This window comes from Coregonus clupeaformis, chromosome 34, assembly GCF_020615455.1.
Source record: "Coregonus clupeaformis isolate EN_2021a chromosome 34, ASM2061545v1, whole genome shotgun sequence".
NCBI lineage: Eukaryota > Metazoa > Chordata > Actinopteri > Salmoniformes > Salmonidae > Coregonus > Coregonus clupeaformis.
The window spans coordinates 33,805,232-33,823,796 of record NC_059225.1 but is presented as its reverse complement, the minus strand read 5'-3'; the positions used below and the strand labels follow the sequence as shown (position 1 = coordinate 33,823,796).

The window sequence follows — 18,565 nt, the reverse complement described above, 5'->3', positions numbered from 1 at the left end:
AGTCTTATTAAATCACATAAACATATGTAATAATTGTATTATGCATGGCTTGATGACTGTAGACATTTTGGCTTACTTTTTGTTCTAAATGGAGACAGCATATTGGATTGTGTAAAAATGCAGGAAATGAGCTTTAGATGGCCAAAGTAATTCTGGGGGAGGACAGACCCCCCGCCAGGTTATGTTCCCTGCACTTCTAAACCCAAAAAGGCACCCCTGCCCCATAATGTCAAAGTGGAATTATGTTTTTAGAAATGTTTATAAAATTAATAAAAAATGAGAAGCTGAAATGTCTTGAGTAAATAAGTATTCCACCCCTTTGTTTTGGCAAGCCTAAATAGGTTCAGGAGTAAAAATTAGCTTAAGTAACAAATTGCATGGACTCACAATGTGTGCAATAATAGTGTTAAACATGATTGTTGAATGACTACCTCATCTCTGTACCCCACACATACAATTATCTGTAAGGTCTCTCAGTCGAGCAGTGAATTTCAAATACAGATTCAACCACAAAGACCAGGGCGGTTTTTCTTCTCCAAAAGGTCAAGGGGTGTGAATACTTTCTGAAGGCACTGTATATACTGATAAAAATAAGATGTAAGAGCTTCCCGGGTGGCACAGAGAATAAAAGACCAGGCTAGGGAACCAAACACTGAAGGTTCAAACCCCACATGTTCAGACTGTCAACGTATGAAGTGTAAAAAATAAAGATTGTGTTTGAATGGTTAAATACTGTTCAAATGTCCTATGAATGAAATTAAAATGATGTGTCTCTATATTACCTACATTCAGTGGCGACCCGTCATTCAGGGCAGGTGGGGCAGACTCCCACCTGTTTTGAGCCCCACCTGTTTAGTTAAAAAATATATATATATATACACAGTGAGGGAAAAAAGTATTTGATCCCCTGCTGATTTTGTGATCAGTCTATCATTTTAAATGGTAGGTTTATTTTAACAGTGAGAGACAGAATAAGAACAAAAAATTCCAGAAAAACGCATGTCAAAAATGTTATAAATTGATTTGCATTTTAATAGTGGAATTAGTATTTGACCCCCTCTCAATCAGAAAGATTTCTGGCTCCCAGGTGTCTTTTATACAGGTAACAAGCTGAGATTAGGAACACACTCTTAAAGGGAGTGCTCCTAATCTCAGCTTGTTACCTGTATAAAAGACACCTGTCCACAGAAGCAATCAATCAATCACTTTCCAAACTCTCCACCATGGCCAAGACCAAAGAGCTCTCCAAGGATGTCAGGGACAAGATTGTAGACCTACACAAGGCTGGAATGGGCTACAAGACCATCGCCAAGCAGCTTGGTGAGAAGGTGACAACAGTTGGTGCGATTATTCGCAAATGGAAGAAACACAAAATAACTGTCAATCTCCCTCGGCCTGGGGCTCCATGCAAGATCTCACCTCGTGGAGTTGCAATGATCATGAGAACGGTGAGGAATCTGCCCAGAACTACACGGGAGGATCTTGTCAATGATCTCAAGGCAGCTGGGACCATAGTCACCAAGAAAACAATTGGTAACACACTACACCGTGAAGGACTGAAATCCTGCAGCGCCCGCAAGGTCCCCCTGCTCAAGAAAGCACATATACAGGGCCGTCTGAAGCACATATACAGGCCTCTGAATGATTCAGAGGAGAACTGGGTGAAAGTGTTGTGGTCAAATGAGACCAAAATGGAGCTCTTTGGCATCAACTCAACTCGCCGTGTTTGGAGGAGGAGGAATGCTGCCTATGACCCCAAGAACACCATCATTATGCTTTGGGGGTGTTTTTCTGCTAAGGGGAGAGGACAACTTCACCGCATCAAAGACACATGTACCGTCAAATCTTGGGTGAGAACCTCCTTCCCTCAGCCAGGGCATTGAAAATGGGTCGTGGATGGGTATTCCAGCATGACAATGACCCAAAACACACGGCCAAGGCAACAAAGGAGTGGCTCAAGAAGAAGCACATTAAGGTCCTGGAGTGGCCTAGCCAGTCTCCAGACCTTAATCCCATAGAAAATCAGTGGAGGGAGCTGAAGGTTCGAGTTGCCAAACGTCAGCCTCGAAACCTTAATGACTTGGAGAAGATCTGCAAAGAGGAGTGGGACAAAATCCCTCCTGAGATGTGTGCAAACCTGGTGGCCAACTACAAGAAACGTCTGACCTCTGTGATTGCCAACAAGGGTTTTGCCATCAAGTACTAAGTCATGTTTTGCAGAGGGGTCAAATACTTATTTCCCTCATTAAAATGCAAATCAATTTATAACATTTTTGACATGTGTTTTTCTGGATTTTTGTTGTTGTTATTCTGTCTCTCACTGTTCAAATAAACCTACCATTAAAATTATAGACTGATCATGTCTTTGTCAGTGGGCTGACTAGTCTCCCAGTATATATATATATATATATATATATATATATATATATATATATATATTGTGATGTCACGAGAGGCTGTGTCCTGGAGGGACGTTACATCCCCCTGAGGTGGCTGCAAACCCAGACAGCTATGGCTCCATCTGCTGGTATGGTCGGGAACTCCACCCCTCTATGGCCAATCTTCCCACGCAGCTGGAACAAATGAGGAGCTGATGAGCTGAAGGTTTGGAAAGGGAAGAGACACAGTCTCCAAGCTGGGCTCTCTGGAGGACAAGAGTGCTGCACGTCCACTTCCATGAGGAATATAAGGATTTGGAGATACTTACCTTTGGGAAATACTCACCTTTGGATATATGCACCGGTGGAAATACGTGAGAGACATTTGGAAGGACTTTTTGCTGGGTTGGCCACTAGCTGCAACGTGGACTACAGTAAGGCTGGGGAAAAGTTATCTGAGCGAGTGAGAATTATGATTTTGGATGTGGAAGAGACATCCCTGAACTGTTAACCCTTAAAGAGCCACAAGAGAACAGAATTTTGTTATATTTTCGTTAATTTCCCAAGACCTATAATAAAATCCTTGTTTTGTTTGAACCTGGTCTCCTTGCACTACTTGAGCAATCCCGCTGAAAGCTGTGTAGCCTCTCGTGACGTCACAGATGGTGGAGAATACGGGCACGCTCAAGCGTTAATAGTGCATGTCAGAGGAGGATACCGAAGGTTTGATCACCCAGTTTTCCAAGTTGGCCGTAGGCTCCCGCCGACTGAAATGGAGGACATATTGAAAGCCCTTGTTGCTGGCCAGCAAGCCCAGATGCAAGCAAACGTGGCTCTCTTGGAGGAGCAAAAGAAAGCCAACCTTCTGAAGGCAGAGGAATTGCAGTTGCAGAGACAGAGGGTGGTCCAAAATACCCGCCCAATAAAGGCAAGTGACTTTATATCTAAGATGGGAGCTACCGATGACATTGAGGCATACCTGCATGCATTTGAGGCCACGGCCACTAGGGAAGCCTGGCCCAAGCAACAGTGGGTTGGTCTGTTAGCCCCCTTTCTAACCGGGGAATCGCTGAATGCTGTCCGGGACCTGGGCCCTGACCAGGTTACTGACTATGATGCCCTGAAGTCTGAGATCCTCAGCAGATATGGACTCACAAAGTTTGGTATGGCCCAGCGCTTTCACAGCTGGACCTTCCAACCAGACCAACCTCCTCGGGCGCAGATGCATGAACTTGTCCGAATCGCAAGGAAATGGCTGGATCCGCAGAGGAATACAGCAGCGGCGGTGGTGGAGGCCGTTGTGGTGGATCGTTACCTACGCGCCCTGCCTTATGAGGCAAAACGGTTCATCAGTCAACAGGCCTTGACCACGGCTGATCTGACCGTGGAAGCTGTGGAAAAGTACCAGGCCACAGCGGAGATGCTGAATGCTTCCCGAAAAGACCCCAGGAGTGCGGCCCCACCACAAATGGGAAGAACCCGTCCAAAGGACCCCAAGGTCTCGAACCCAGCCACGTCAGGACTTATCCCGGCTCCAGGGGGAGCCAGAAACCAGGCGGGTCCAAGAAGAGTACACCAGGAGGGGGAAACTCGACAGTGTTACCGGTGTGGGGGAGATGGGACATATCTCCTGGCAGTGTGGGAAACCAGCCGATGAACCTATGCCCACTGCGGAGTCCTCCAGCTCAGCACCCACACACCGCTTTGCCTCGCTCTTGGGAGTCGTAGATGGCGGCCCAGATCGACCCCCCACCTGCCCGGTAACTGTGAATCACCATGATGTGGAGGCCTTACTGGATTCTGGTAGCCGGGCCACCCTGGTGCGTAAGGATTTGGTGGGCCCAACGTGTCTGACCCCCGGGGAAAGTCCTCCCAGTTTCCTGTGTCCATGGGGACACCAGAGAATACCCCATTACTGAACTTACAATGACCAGCACACGGGGAACCATACACACGACGGCGGGGGTGGTTGATTCCCTCCCCGTCCCTGTCCTAATTGGACGAGACTGCCCAGCCTTTTACCCACTCTGGAGAGAGTCTCAGGAGAGGATAACCCGAGTACCTCGGGAAACGGAGAGGCAAGACTCATCCTGGGAAGGCTCCGGTGCAATCCTCCGAATTACTCACTCCCGCCCCGGGCTCTGATAGGGAGGGCAGGTGCCCAGACCGACACAGAGACGGAGCTACAGAATCTGGACAAAGAACTGTCTGGTCTGAAGGGGACCGCTGAGAGGTATCGTTTGTTAAAGCAACAGTTAGACATGAAGACAGAAGAGTTAGATATCCTCCAGGCTAAACTCCAACAGAGCTCCTTCCATAAGCAACAGGAGGAGCTGGAGAGGCTGCGCAGGACCATCGAGGAGTGTGAGGAGACCCTGCGCAGTAGTAAGGAGGTCCAGAAGAAGGCAGAGGAGAAGTACAAGGTGTTGGAGAACAAGATGAAGAATGCGGCGGCAGAGAGAGAGAAGGAACTGAAAGCTGCTCAACAGAAGCTAAACTCTGCTAAAACCAAGGCTGATGCGTTCAGTAAGAAACTCAAGGAGAGACAACAGGAGGCTGAGTCCCTGGTCCTAGAGTTGGAGGAGTTGAAGAGAGAGCAGTCTGGCAAGCACCACGGCAATGCGGACGCCCTCTCCCGGCGTGATGCCTTCTTCGCTGCCTTTACCCGACGAGGACGTCGGTCCCGAGGAGGGGATGTGTGATGTCACGAGAGGCTGTGTCCTGGAGGGACGTTACATCCCCTGAGGTGGCTGCAAACCCAGACAGCTATGGCTCCATCTGCTGGTATGGTCGGGAACTCCACCCTCTATGGCCAATCTTCCCACGCAGCTGGAACAAATGAGGAGCTGATGAGCTGAAGGTTTGGAAAGGGAAGAGACACAGTCTCCAAGCTGGGCTCTCTGGAGGACAAGAGTGCTGCACGTCCACTTCCATGAGGAATATAAGGATTTGGAGATACTTACCTTTGGGAAATACTCACCTTTGGATATATGCACCGGTGGAAATACGTGAGAGACATTTGGAAGGACTTTTTGCTGGGTTGGCCACTAGCTGCAACGTGGACTACAGTAAGGCTGGGGAAAAGTTATCTGAGCGAGTGAGAATTATGATTTTGGATGTGGAAGAGACATCCCTGAACTGTTAACCCTTAAAGAGCCACAAGAGAACAGAATTTTGTTATATTTTCGTTAATTTCCCAAGACCTATAATAAAATCCTTGTTTTGTTTGAACCTGGTCTCCTTGCACTACTTGAGCAATCCCGCTGAAAGCTGTGTAGCCTCTCGTGACGTCACAATATATATATATATTCGGAAAGTATTCAGACCCCTTGACTTTTTCCACATTTTGTTTCGTTATAGCTTTATTCTAAAAATGGATCAATCTATACACAATACCCCATAATGACAGAGCAAAAACAGGTGTAGACATTGTTTGCAAATGTATTAAAAATAAAAAACGGAAATATCACATTTAAATAAGTATTCAGACCCTTTACTCAGTACTTTGTTAAAGCACCTTTGGCAGCGATTACAGCATCGGATCTTCTTGGATACGACGCTACAATCTTGGCACACATGTATTTGGGGAGTTTCTCCCATTCTTCTCTGCAGATGATCTCAAGATCTGTCAGGTTGGATGGGGAGCGTTGCTGCACAGCTATTTTCAGGTCTCTCCAGAGTTGTTCGATCGGGTTCAAGTCCGGGCTCTGGCTGGGCCACTCAAGGACATTCAGAGACTTGTCCTGAAGCCACTCCTGCATTGTCTTGGCTGTGTGCTTAGGGTCCTGTTGGAAGGTGAACCTTCGTCCCAGTCCTGAGCGCTCTGGAGCAGATTTTCATCAAGGATCTCTCTGTACCTTGATTGGTTAATCTTTCCCTCGATCCTGACTAGTCTCCCAGTCCCTGCCGCTGAAAAACATCTACACGGCATTATGCTGCCACCACCATGCTTCACCGTAGGAATGGGGCCAGGTTTCCTCCAGACGTGACGATTGGCATTCAGACCAAAGACTTCAATCTTGGTTTCATCGGACCAGAGAATCTTGTTTCTCATGGTCTGAGAGTCCTTTAGGTGCCTTTTGGCAAACTCCAAGCAGGCTGTCATGTGCCTTTTACTGAAGAGTGGCTTCCGTCCGGCGACTCTACCATAAAGGTCTGATTGGTGGAGTACTGCAGAGATGGTTGTCCTTCTGGAAGGTTCTTCCATCTCCACAGAGAAACTCTAGAGCTCTGTCAGAGTGACCATCGCGTTCTTGGTCACCTCCCTGACTTAGGCCCTTCTCCCCCGATTGCTCAGTTTGGCTGGGCGGCCAGCTCTAGGAAGAGTCTTGGTGGTTCCAAACTTCTTCCATTTAAGAATGATGGCCACTGTGTTCTTGGGGACCTTCAATGCTCCAGACATTTTTTGGTACCCTACCCCAGATCTGTGCCTTGACACAATCCTGTCTCGGAGCTCTACGGACAATTCCTTCAACCTCATGGCTTGGTTTTTGCGCTGACATGCACTGTCAACTGTGGGACCTTATATAGACAGGTGTGTGCCTTACCAAATCACGTCCAATCAATTCAATTTACCACAGTTTGATTACAATCAAGTTGTAGAAACATCAAGTATGATCAATGGAAACAGGATGCACCTGAGCTCAATTTCGAGTCTCATAGCAAATGGTCTGAATACTTACGTCAATAAGGTATTTCTGTTTTTTATTTGTAATAAATTAGCAAACATTTCTACAAACCTGTTATTGCTTTGTCTTTATGGGGTATGGTGTGTAGATTGATGAGAAGAAAAAAAACATGTAATCCGTTTTAGAATAAGGCTGTAACGTAACAAAATGTGGAAAAAGTCAAGGGGTCTGAATACTTTCCGAATGCACTGTATATACACTACCAGTCAAAGGTTTGGACACCTACTTATTCAAGGGTTTTTCTTTATTTTTACATTGTAGAATAATAGACATCAAAACTATGAAATAACACATATGGAATCATATAGCAACAAAAAAAGTGTTAATCAAATCAAAATATATTTTATATTTGTGATTCTTCAAATAGCCACCCTTTGCCTTGATGTCAGCTTTGCACACTCTTGGCATTCTCTCATCCAGCTTCATGAGGAATGCATTTCAATTAACAGGTGTGCCTTGCTAAAAGTTAATTTGTGGAATTTAATGTGTTTGAGCCAATCAGTTGTGTTGTGACAAGGTAGGGGGGTATACAGAAGATAGCCCTATTTGGTAAAAGACCAAGTCCATATTATGGCAAGAACAGCTCAAATAAGCAAAGAGAAACGACAGTCCATCATTACTTTAAGACATGAAGGTCAGTCAATACGGAACATTTCAAGAACTTTAAAAGTTTCTTCAAGTGGAGTCGCAAAAACCATCAAGCGCTATGATGAAACTGGCTCTCATGAGGACCGCCACAGGAATGGAAGACCCAGAGTTACCTCTGCTGCAGAGGATAAGTTCATTAAAGTTCCCAGCATCAGAAATTGCAGCCCAAATAAATGCTTCACAGAGTTCAAGTAACAGACATCTCAACATCAACTGTTCAGATGAGAGATGAGAGAGGCCTTCATGGTCGAATTGCTGCAAAGAAACCACTACTAAAGGACACCAATAAGAAGAAGAGAATTGCTTGGGCCAAGAAACACGAGCAATGGACATTAGACCGGTGGAAATTTGTCCTTTGGTCTGGAGTCAAAATCTGAGATTTTTGGTTCCAAGCGCCGTGGCTTTGAGACAAGGTGTGGGTGAACGGATGATCTCTGCATGTTTATTTCCCACCGTAAAGCATGGAGGAGGAGGTGTTATGGTGTGGGGGTGCTTTGCTGGTGACACTGTCTGTGATTTATTTAGAATTCAAGGCATACTTAACCAGCATGGCTACCACAGCATTCTGCAGCGATACGCCATCTCATCTGGTTTGGGCTTAGTGGGACTTTCATTTGTTTTTCAACAGGACAATGATCCATCACACCTCCAGGCTGTGTAAGGGCTATTTTACCAAGAAGGAGAGTGATGGAGTGCTGCATCAGAAGATCTGGCCTCCACAATCCCCGAACTCAACCCAATTGAGATGGTTTGGGATGAGTCTGACCGCAGAGTGAAGGAAAAGCAGCCAACAAGTGCTCAGCATATGTGGGAACTCCTTCAAGACTGTTGGGAAAGCATTCCAGGTGAAGCTGGTTGAGAGAATGCCAAGAGTGTGCAAAGCTGTCATCAAGGCAAAGGGTGGCTATTTGAAGAATCTTAAATACAAAATATATTTTGATTTGTTTAACACTTTTTTCGTTACTACATGATTCCATATGTGTTATTTCATAGTTTTGATGTCTTCACTATTATTCCACAATATAGAAACTAGTACAAATAAAGAAAAACCCTGGAATGAGTAGATGTGTCCAAACTTTCGACTGGTACTGTACCTTTTGTCTCCACAATGTTTCCACCAGACTGCTCCCACAACCTAATGAAACATTCTGGGAACCTTTAAAGAACAGATTAAATGTGTTCTGAGAACGTTCTTGCAACATCAGGCAAATGTTTTATAAAAACATTCTAGAATGAACACCACTGGCCAGTTTTTGTGTTATGAGAACATTTGCCACGACCTGACGAATGTATTGAGAACTTTGACAGAACCCGTTTTGGTTTGCTGAGGTGTCACTGTAATTACCTGCACATCTTCTGTCTCAGAGAGATGGGTGTGGCGCTCTCCACCCTCTTCCTCATTATCTTCCTCATCCTCTCCTTCCTCAATAGTAGTGCTGCTATCCTTGCGGTCTCTTTCCTTGTTTTTCTTCTTGCCGCTCTTCTTCCTCCTCCCTTCGAAGTGCAGCTTGGACAGGGGATGGTGGATGTGGTGCGAGGAGTGACGGTGGTCTGCAGGAAGATTCAGTGGTTATAAAGAGTTAGTGGTTTATAAGTGACTCGTTTCAGGAAACTAGGCGTGTGTCGTAGGTCACTACTTCACAGGAGAGCCATTTGAACGTAAACTTTTTAAAATCTTTATCAAAATGCTTTTCTTGGCAGAAATGCCTTCTGGAACATGTGAACTTTAATGTGCCTTAATAACAAACTTGTATGCCATCTGTAAATACGAATAAAATTGTTAAATTACGTGCCTAGTTGGTTAAGCCACAGAAAAAAAGACAGGTTGAGATAATGAGTGGGCTGGACATGCCGAGAGAGGAGTTCGGATTGGTCTGCCATATAGAAGGCTTCTGTCTATTTGAGCTGGTCAGTATGTGTATGTAATCCTGTCTAACGTGGCTTTAAAAAAAATGTATTGTGTAGTGGAGCTGCATAAGTGTTGCTCTCCACTTTCTGAAAGATTGAGTTTTGAAATCAGTGGAATTAGAGTACGATAGCTATAGAGATGGAGAAAACTCTCCTGATTACATCTTCAAACTAAGGGAGACGCGTCAATCATGCATGATGATGTATATGGGTAAGATAGTCTAGCTAGCTACATTTTCAGATATTACACGTTTCTAATTTTGACAGAAAGTGGTTTCATTTCAAGTGAAAGTGTACTGTTAGCTAGCTAACGTTACGTGTATGATGTTATTATTCGTATCTCAGAGCCATTTGCTTGGCTAGTTAGACTTGAGCCTAATGTTAGCTAGCTGGCTGGCTCGCTAGCTAACGTTACGTGTATGATGTTATTATTCGTATCTCAGAGCCGTTTGCTTGGCTAGTTAGAGCCTAATGTTAGCTAGCTAACATTGAACCTGGTTGGTTAGCTCCCAGCAGATTCATGCAGGGTAGTAACGACATGAGTTGGGACTATGGTTCATTGTTTAACTAGCTAACGTTAGCTGGCTCACTAGGTAACGTTACGTGACGTGTATGATTTTACACGTTGTTTACCTAGCTAGCTAGCTACATGTCTTAACAAAAGACTCCACTATGCAAGTAACCATTTCGGGTGCATTCGTAAATTCAGTCTGAGTATGCCAGAGCGCAGAATAACTGATGAATTTACGAATGCACAACACCTGTTGAATATGGCCGGTGTAAGTAAACGTCGGCAAAAAAGCGATAAACAATTAACCATAATCCCAATTTTGTGTCTGAAAGTAAATAGCAAGCTAGCCAATGTTAGCCAGTTAGCTTGGGTGCTTTACTGCCGTTGTGAGGTAAGAATGCTCGGATCAACCCTACTCATCGGCCAGAGCGTCAAGTGTGCGCTCTGAACGCTCCGAGAGCTAAACGAGATGGGTGGGGCTAAAGCTTAAGAGGGTGTGAACGATGCTAAATGGGTGTAGACAAAGAACAGCTCTTCAGTAAGAACCAAAACATTCAAAGGCCATTTTCTCAAAAGTGAGATTACAAGTTGATCAACTTTCAAAGCAGAATTACTTTCCCATTGTTCCCTTAAATGCAATGTATGATATACCATTTTGTAGCTCTGTGTCTCTGCTTGGTAAAAAACACAATTTCAAATTTCAATCATTTTCTGTCGTTTTCAGGGAGCGACTAATTTAAATCAATAAATCAACTGTTTTAAATTTACGATTCACAATTTCTGCAAAAGTACACTACATGACCATAAGTATGTGGACACCTGCTTGTTGAACATGTCATTCCAAAATCATTGGCATTAATATTGAGTTGGTCCCCCCTTTGCTGCTATAACAGCCTCCACTCTTCTGGGAAGGCTTTCCACTAGATGTTGGAACATTGCTGCGGGGACTTGCTTCCATTCAGCCACAAGAGCATTAGTGAGGTCGGGCACTGATGTTGGGCGATTAGGCCTGGCTCGCAGTTTGAGTTCCAATTCATCCCAAAGGTGTTCGATGGGGTTGAGGTCAGGGCTCTGTGCAGGCCAGTCAAGTTCTTCCACACCGATCTCAACAAATAATTTCTGTATGGACCTCGCTTTTGTGCACGGGAGCATTGTCATGCTGAAACAGGAAAGGGCCTTCCCCAAACTGTTGCCACAAAGTTGGAAGCACAGAATCATCTAGAATGCCATTGTATGCTGTAGCGTTAAGATTTCCCTTCACTGGAACTAAGAGGCCTAGCCCAAACCATAAAAAACTGCCCCAGACCATTATTCCTCCTCCTATGCATTCAGGCAGGTAAAGTTCTCATGGCATTCGCCAAACCCAGATTCGTCCGTCGGACTGCCAGATGGTGAAACGCGATTCATCACTCCAGAGAACGCGTTTCCACTGCTCCAGAGTCCAATGGCGGCGAGCTTTACACCACTCCATCCGACGCTTGGCATTGCGCATGGTGATCTTAGGCTTGTGTGCGGCTGCTCGGCCATGGAAACCCATTTCATGAAGCTCCCGACGAACAGTTATTGTGCTGACGTTGCCTCCAGAGGCAGCTTGGAACTCGGTAGTGAGTGTTGTAACCGAGGACAGACAATTTTTACGCGCTATGTACGTCAGCCCTCGGCGGTCCCGTTCTGTGAGCCTGTGTTGCCTACCACTTCATGGCTGAGCCGTTGTTGCTCCTAGATGTTTCCACTTCACAATAACAGCACTTACAGTTGACCGGGGAAGCTCTAGTAGGGCAGAATTTTGACGAAGTGACTTGTTGGAAAGGTGGCATCCTATGACGGTGCCACGTTGAAAGTCACTGAGCTCTTCAGTAAGGCCATTCTACTGCCAATGTTTGTATTTGAAGATTGCATGGATGTGTGCTCAATTTTATACACCTGTCAGCAACGGGTGTGGCTGAAATAGCGGAATACACTATTTGAAGGGGTGTCCAGATACTTTTGTATATATAGTGTATATGAACCATTTCTAAGCGTGTGAATGTCCTGTGTGTACAAGTGTGTATGTGTGTGTGTTTACATTCAAAGTCCTCTTCATTGTAGGTGCGGTGCTGCTCGTCGGGGACCCTGGGGGCAGGGCTGATGATCTGCTGGAACCTGTGGACCCCCAGGGCTTTGTTCAGGTCCCCTTCATCCTCCTCATTCGCCCGCTGCGCCCCTCGCAGGGACGAGGCTGACGGCGCCTCCGGCTGAGAGAGGAAGAGAGGGAGGAGAGGGTCAAATTAGTCATGGGACACAAGGGGATAAGATATTGGCTCCATCTCAATTAGTCTTTCTGTGATTTCTCGCATCCCATCACCTTCTCTCTTTTCAATTGGAAAAGGTCAAAGGTTCCTCCCATCTTCTCCAATGGATTTTGAAAAGGTGAAAAGAGAGGATGAGAGGAATCAAGGAAAACATTTTATTGAGAAAAAGTCATGATGTTATAGGCCCCATTCAGAAACAACCCCTAGCCACTTATGTAAATATGAATATAAAAAAATATGAAAGGTTTGGATAGATGTAACCAGCATGGCGAAAATTCCATCTAGTCTACTAGCTGTCAAGTTAAAGCCATTACTATATTGCTAATACCTATCCAATTCTTTCAGATCAACATGAAGTGCCAAGAATTGGAGAATTGTCCATTTTAGCCTATCACTTTATTCAGGTTTGCTATATGAGGTTGTTTCCTGACTCCATTCATGCTTATTTCAAATCCATGCAACTCGCACCAAACTGACACTAGAGGGAGTACTAGTCATTCCAATGAAAAAAATCAAATAAAAAGACAAGATTGTGGTCTTGGGTTCCAAATAGTACAGTAGCTTCAAACTCAACACTGACTACTCTACAAGATCTGATCAATGACTTGGACAGGGTGGCGCTATGGATGGTCATGAATGATTAGTGGTATGATGTACAACCTGGGGAGTTAAGTCAGTACTTTCCTGCCCTCTCCTCTGAGACCACCAGATGTTTCACACATTTTATTGTAGCCCTGCACTGACACACCGGTTTCGATTAGTCAACTAATAATCAAGCCCTTGACTAATTGAATAATGTATGCCCGTTCTGGGCTACAACAAATATGTAAAAGTTCTGCTGGTCTCCGAGGAGAGGGCTAGGAAACCCTGAGGTACTGTAAGTGATCTGTTTTGCCCAGCAGCAGGGTGCTAGATCAGGCTGCAGACCTCCTCTGCTGGGGGCGTGTTGTGATAAAGACGGGCTGCAGAGGTGTAGCAGGTGAACTCAATCCCAACAAAGAGGGGGATCCTCTCCTCGTCTCCTCTGTCCAGCCTTAAGGCAAAGCAGATGTTGCCGTGGCTACAGTAGAGATCGTGCAGCTCCTCACTGAGCGCGTTCCCTCCTGTGACACTGGCCAAACAGTCGCGGCATCATGCCTCATTTGACGCCCCTTCAAACCCTTTCTCAGGCCATTTAACACGTCATCGGTAGATCAAATTCTCTCCTGCACTCGAGGGGGACAGAAAAAATAACATTGGCTGATGAGATCCGATTATTCCACCTCACGCTCCCTGTCGGTCTGTATGACTGGAGTCTGGACAACGGGTTTTGCCTACTCATCCATCCTAGACCAAAAGACACCAAAAAAAATATATCACTCCATGATGGAGTGATTATGGCCATTATCTACCTTTCATTCAAAAAGTGTTAGTAACGGGGCTGCTGCATGTGTAAAATATAGGGAAGAAAGAAAATAGATTTTTTAAGACATACTCTGTTTATCTTCACAGCACTGGCTACTATGTTATGGAGTTACTGTGTGAACTAACTACTGTAGTAAATGCACACATACCACAAACAGGTGTAAAAAATTGAACCTCTCTGACAAATCTCTGACAGTGTCTATGTGTGGTAGAGAGTGAGGGGCCCCTTCACAAACATTCAATGTTGACCCAACGTGAAACTCCTCCTCAACCGTCAAAAGGTCCATTCAGACAGTTCCACAAGAAGTTGCTCAGGTAGGCTGCATGGGCCTCACCCTTACCTTAGTCAACTCTGTCAAACACAGATCACCTACAAACACAGAGTCCTATTGTTCATTAATGGAGTTGAAGTGCCGGTTTGAGAGCTGCTTTCTGTGACCGTCTCCAGTTTATGGACCTGTAAGATACAAATCTAAAATCTGGAAGGTTTTTCCAGTCTGAAGTCCTATCGAATGCATTCAATACCTGAATGCCAGTTGATGGGCAATTCATCCAAGAGTAGACTATGAAAGTGCTGCCGATCTCATCCACGTAATAAAATAAAGCATCATCATTCAGTTAGAATAATCTTAGCCAATTCTACCCGAAAAACACATCCCCACTCACACGCACTAGGAACTAGGAGAAGTGAAGACAGATTCTTGCTTATTACTGTACACTCTCACAACACTTCACAGTCAATCTCTAGAGCTGTAGAGGATGTGTGAGGGATTGCCAAAGGGGTGAAACTATTTTCCACGACCAAAAACGTGTGCAACAACAAACCGCGGACGGTCTGGCTAAACCACTGCAACACTGAGGAAAGGTGAGCCCAGCCAAGGCAAACCGATTCAAGGATAGGAAAAATCGCAACAAAAGAACCATCAGTAAAAAGACAAACAATATGCTCTCTTTCTCTTCCATCAGTGATTTGAGGGACTTACCTCACTCATGGTGCAATAGGAGGACTTGAGGTATGAGTGGAGTCAGGAGTGGTGTTTTGGAGACAAGTGGCAATGTCCTCGTCTACGGCGACACTCTGCCGCTCTGAATCTCAACACCTCCATAAAACACAGGAATGAGCAGATAGCCCTCCCCCCACGCCCACCTTGGCCGTGTGATGCCCTAAATCGTACGTACCCATATCTCCCAGCCTGGCACTAACCTATCTCCTTTGATTGTGGCATTGTAGAATAAACAGGACTGCGTTCATTCTCTCTGAGGACAAACCAAACGCACCTGAAAGGGCAAGCAGTGTTTGAATGGCACTCAAACAATACCTCACCTTCATCTCCCTCCTTATTTTAACCTCGGTACACACTACATGACTAAAAGTATGTGGACACCAGCTCGTCGAACATCTCATTCCAAAATTAAGGGCATTAATATGGAGTTGGTCCCCCCTTTGCTGCTATAACAGCCTCCACTCTTCTGGGAAGGCTTTCCACTAGATGTTGGAACATATCCTGAGGAAAACAGTCCTAATGTTGGAAACAAGCAGCGTTATGTTGTCACCCAGAATCACATGTTTCTTTTCCAAGCTATAGCACACAATATTTTATAAACAGTAGGTTTTTTAAAGGATCAAGGAGTTTAGTCTGCTTTGTGTTTTCCTTTTTGCCATGTTAAATCAGCTATCGTAGTATCGCAATACTGGTATCGTGTCAATCCTACGATTGCAAGAGTGACCTCCACAATACCCTCAGTGCCCTCAAGTAAGGAACAAACAGAGGTTGGTGATACTGTAGATACCATGTACACTCACAGACCTGTGGTTGTCATAGCTTTATTATGGCTATACTGGAGGTTTGGGGCAGCCTGCCCACAAAGTGCCTAGGTACTAAGTAGGTAGCCGAAAATGTCATCAAAATAAACATTGAACCCCACACACAAGTGAGAAGAGAAATCAAATCTGCCTTGGTGGAAAATGTAAAAGATACATAGAGGAAGCTTTCAAATATCTAATTTTGTCGTTGCACCTTTACAGTGCAGAAAACCGCTTGTCTCTAGCCTAAACCAAAAAGGTTTGGCATGGGCCCTTAAATCCTCAAAACGTTATACAGCTGCACCATTGAGAGCATCTTGACTTGCTGCATCACTGCTTGGTATGGCAACAGCACCACCCTCGATCGCATGTCGCTACAGAGGGTGGTGCGGACAGCCCAGTACATCACTGGGGCCGAGTGCCCTGCCATCCAGGACCTCTATATAAGAAGGTGTGAAAGGAAGGCCCGGGAAAATCATTAAACACTCCAGCCACCCAAGCCATAGACTGTTCTCTCTGCTTCCGCACTGCAAGTCTGACACAAAGTCTGACACCAACAGGCTCATGAACAGCTTCTATCCCCAAGCCATATGACTGCTAAATAGCTAACAGAATGGCGACACGGACTATCTGAGTTGACCCTTGTATGTTATTTTTGCACTTTCTATGCACACTCACTGGAATGTACAAACTCACACACACTGACACTCCAACACACACATAACATGACACACATTTATACTGACTCTACACACACACACTCCCCATTTACGCTGCTGCTACTCTGTTTATCATATATCCTGATGCCTAGTGTGACCTTACCCCTATACATAGCTACCCCATTCACTCCAGTATCCCTGCACATTGTAAATAGGGTATTGGAACTGACCCTGTATATACACCGTAGCTTCTTACTTTCTCCTGTTCTTCTTATTTCTCACTTTTATTTCTCGTGGGTTTTGTTCTAGCTTATGTTATTTATAGTGCTACATTGATATTGATTACGGCATTGTTGGTTTGGAGCTTGCAAGAAAGGCATTTCACTGTACTTGTGCACATGACATTAAAAACCATTCAAAAGTAAAGATCAATTTTACCGGAGCTAACAAAATATGTCTAACCCAGATTTGCGGGACACTCATAAGATGGGTACACACAAATTAATCAACATGAGTAAACAACTGAAATAAACCCCATTTCGTCTATGAAAACATTTGTCACAGAAAATAGATGATATGCAGTATGTATCAGAAGAGATAGAGGTCATTTACACTAAATAAATTCATAGGGACATGTTTGGTGTGCAGCATAAAGCCACAGGTTGGGAAACACTGCAGTAAACTAAAATAAGAAAAATAGTTTAGGCAAGCTGAAATATCTCAGTAATGCAATATACCCCCTACCGTCTGTTTAATGTACACAGGTTTGTTACATGCAAAGTCTGTAGGCTAATCAGTACTCAGCTGGTCACCTACACATAAGCTGTAGAGAGGATTGTAGGAGCCGAGAGGTGGCTCAAATCCCACACAGTCAGCAACACTCAGGGCTGTTGAGTGTTGAGTCACTGCATTCCTGCAGCAGCAGGCCAGACGAGGATATGTGGGGAAGCTATGGAAGAGTAATGCCTTGAGTGTAAATATATATGACCACTCTTCCCAGTGGTATGACCAGGTAAACAGGCCAACATTAATCTCACAGTTGCTTTTCCTTCACTTGTTGGGCTTTGAAGTGACCGATTAAACCCAACTGTCCTACGAACACTATTGGACAAGTCTAACAAGTAAGCTTAACTACAGACAACTAGGACAAGACTGAGTTTACCCTACATACATCACATGTTATTGAGGGGTAGCCCACAAATGCTGAAGCTTCCCTTCCCACACTGATAATGTGATAGTGATGATGTAATATTGTGATATCCCTTGCATGACCTTGCTGATTATAGCCATAAGAGAGAGATAAGGCTGTGAGAGACATTGGATGAGTCATACTGTGACATGAAGAGGAGGAAGGGGGTTGGGGTGCGGGGACTCTTAATTCTAATCCTTTTATGAGGGACAAACAAACAAACGAGGCTGACGATTTATCATGCCAGACACCTTCCTTGAAAGTTGAAGCCTCTCCGGGGTCACTTCTGGGGAAAGTCTGACTCACCACATGCTGGTGGGATCAATCCTATTACACCAAAGGTGTGTCCCAAATAGCACCCTATTCCCTACATAGTAGTGCACTATTTAGGGAATAGGGTGCCATTTGGGGAACGACTCACATGCCACTTCTAGCTGTCCAACACTGTTCACACAGAGTTAATGGCTACTGATCTGCTGGCAGCTGAGGGGTAACTATCAGTTGCAGTGCCTTCAGAAAATATTAATACCCCTGGAGTTATTCCACAAAATCCACATTTTGTTGTGTTACAGACGGAATTCAAAATTGATTAAACAGATTTTTTTTCTCCCATAATGACAAAGTGAAAACATGTTTAAAAAAATGTTTGCAAATATATTGATAATGAAATACAGAAATATCTCATTCACATAAGTAGTCACACACCTTTGCTATCACCTTCCAAATTGAGCTCAGGTGCATGCAATTTCCTTTGCCCATCCTTGAGATGTCACTACAAATTCATTGGAGTCCACCTGTGGCCAATTCAATTGTTTGGACATGATTTAGAAGGAAAAACACGTCTATATAAGGTCCCAAAGTCGACAGTGCATGTCCAATTAGAAACTATAGTAAAACATCCGTAGATCTCCGAGATAGAATTGTGATGAGGCATATATCTGTGGAAGGGTATTAAATCAATTTCTAGAGTGTTGAAGGTTTTCAAGAGCACAGTGGTCTCCATCATTGGGAAATTGAAAAAATATGGAACTACCCAGACTCTGCGAAGAGCTGGCCGTCCAACCGAACTGAGCAACCGGGCAAGA

General features: G+C 44.7%; 1 protein-coding gene across 2 annotated transcripts in view; it reads right to left on the bottom strand.

Annotated features, from left to right (window-relative positions):
• LOC121550044 (anion exchange protein 2-like) overlaps positions 1 to 18,565 on the bottom strand; it is a 92,699-nt gene that overhangs the window by 27,162 nt on the left and 46,972 nt on the right. For both annotated transcript variants that reach the window (XM_041862124.2, XM_041862125.2), the window contains 2 exons: positions 12,199 to 12,367; positions 9,060 to 9,265 (listed from right to left, as the gene is read on the bottom strand). In XM_041862124.2, the coding sequence (XP_041718058.1) occupies positions 9,060 to 9,265; positions 12,199 to 12,367 (375 nt within the window). The remainder of the gene's footprint in view (positions 1 to 9,059; positions 9,266 to 12,198; positions 12,368 to 18,565) is intronic.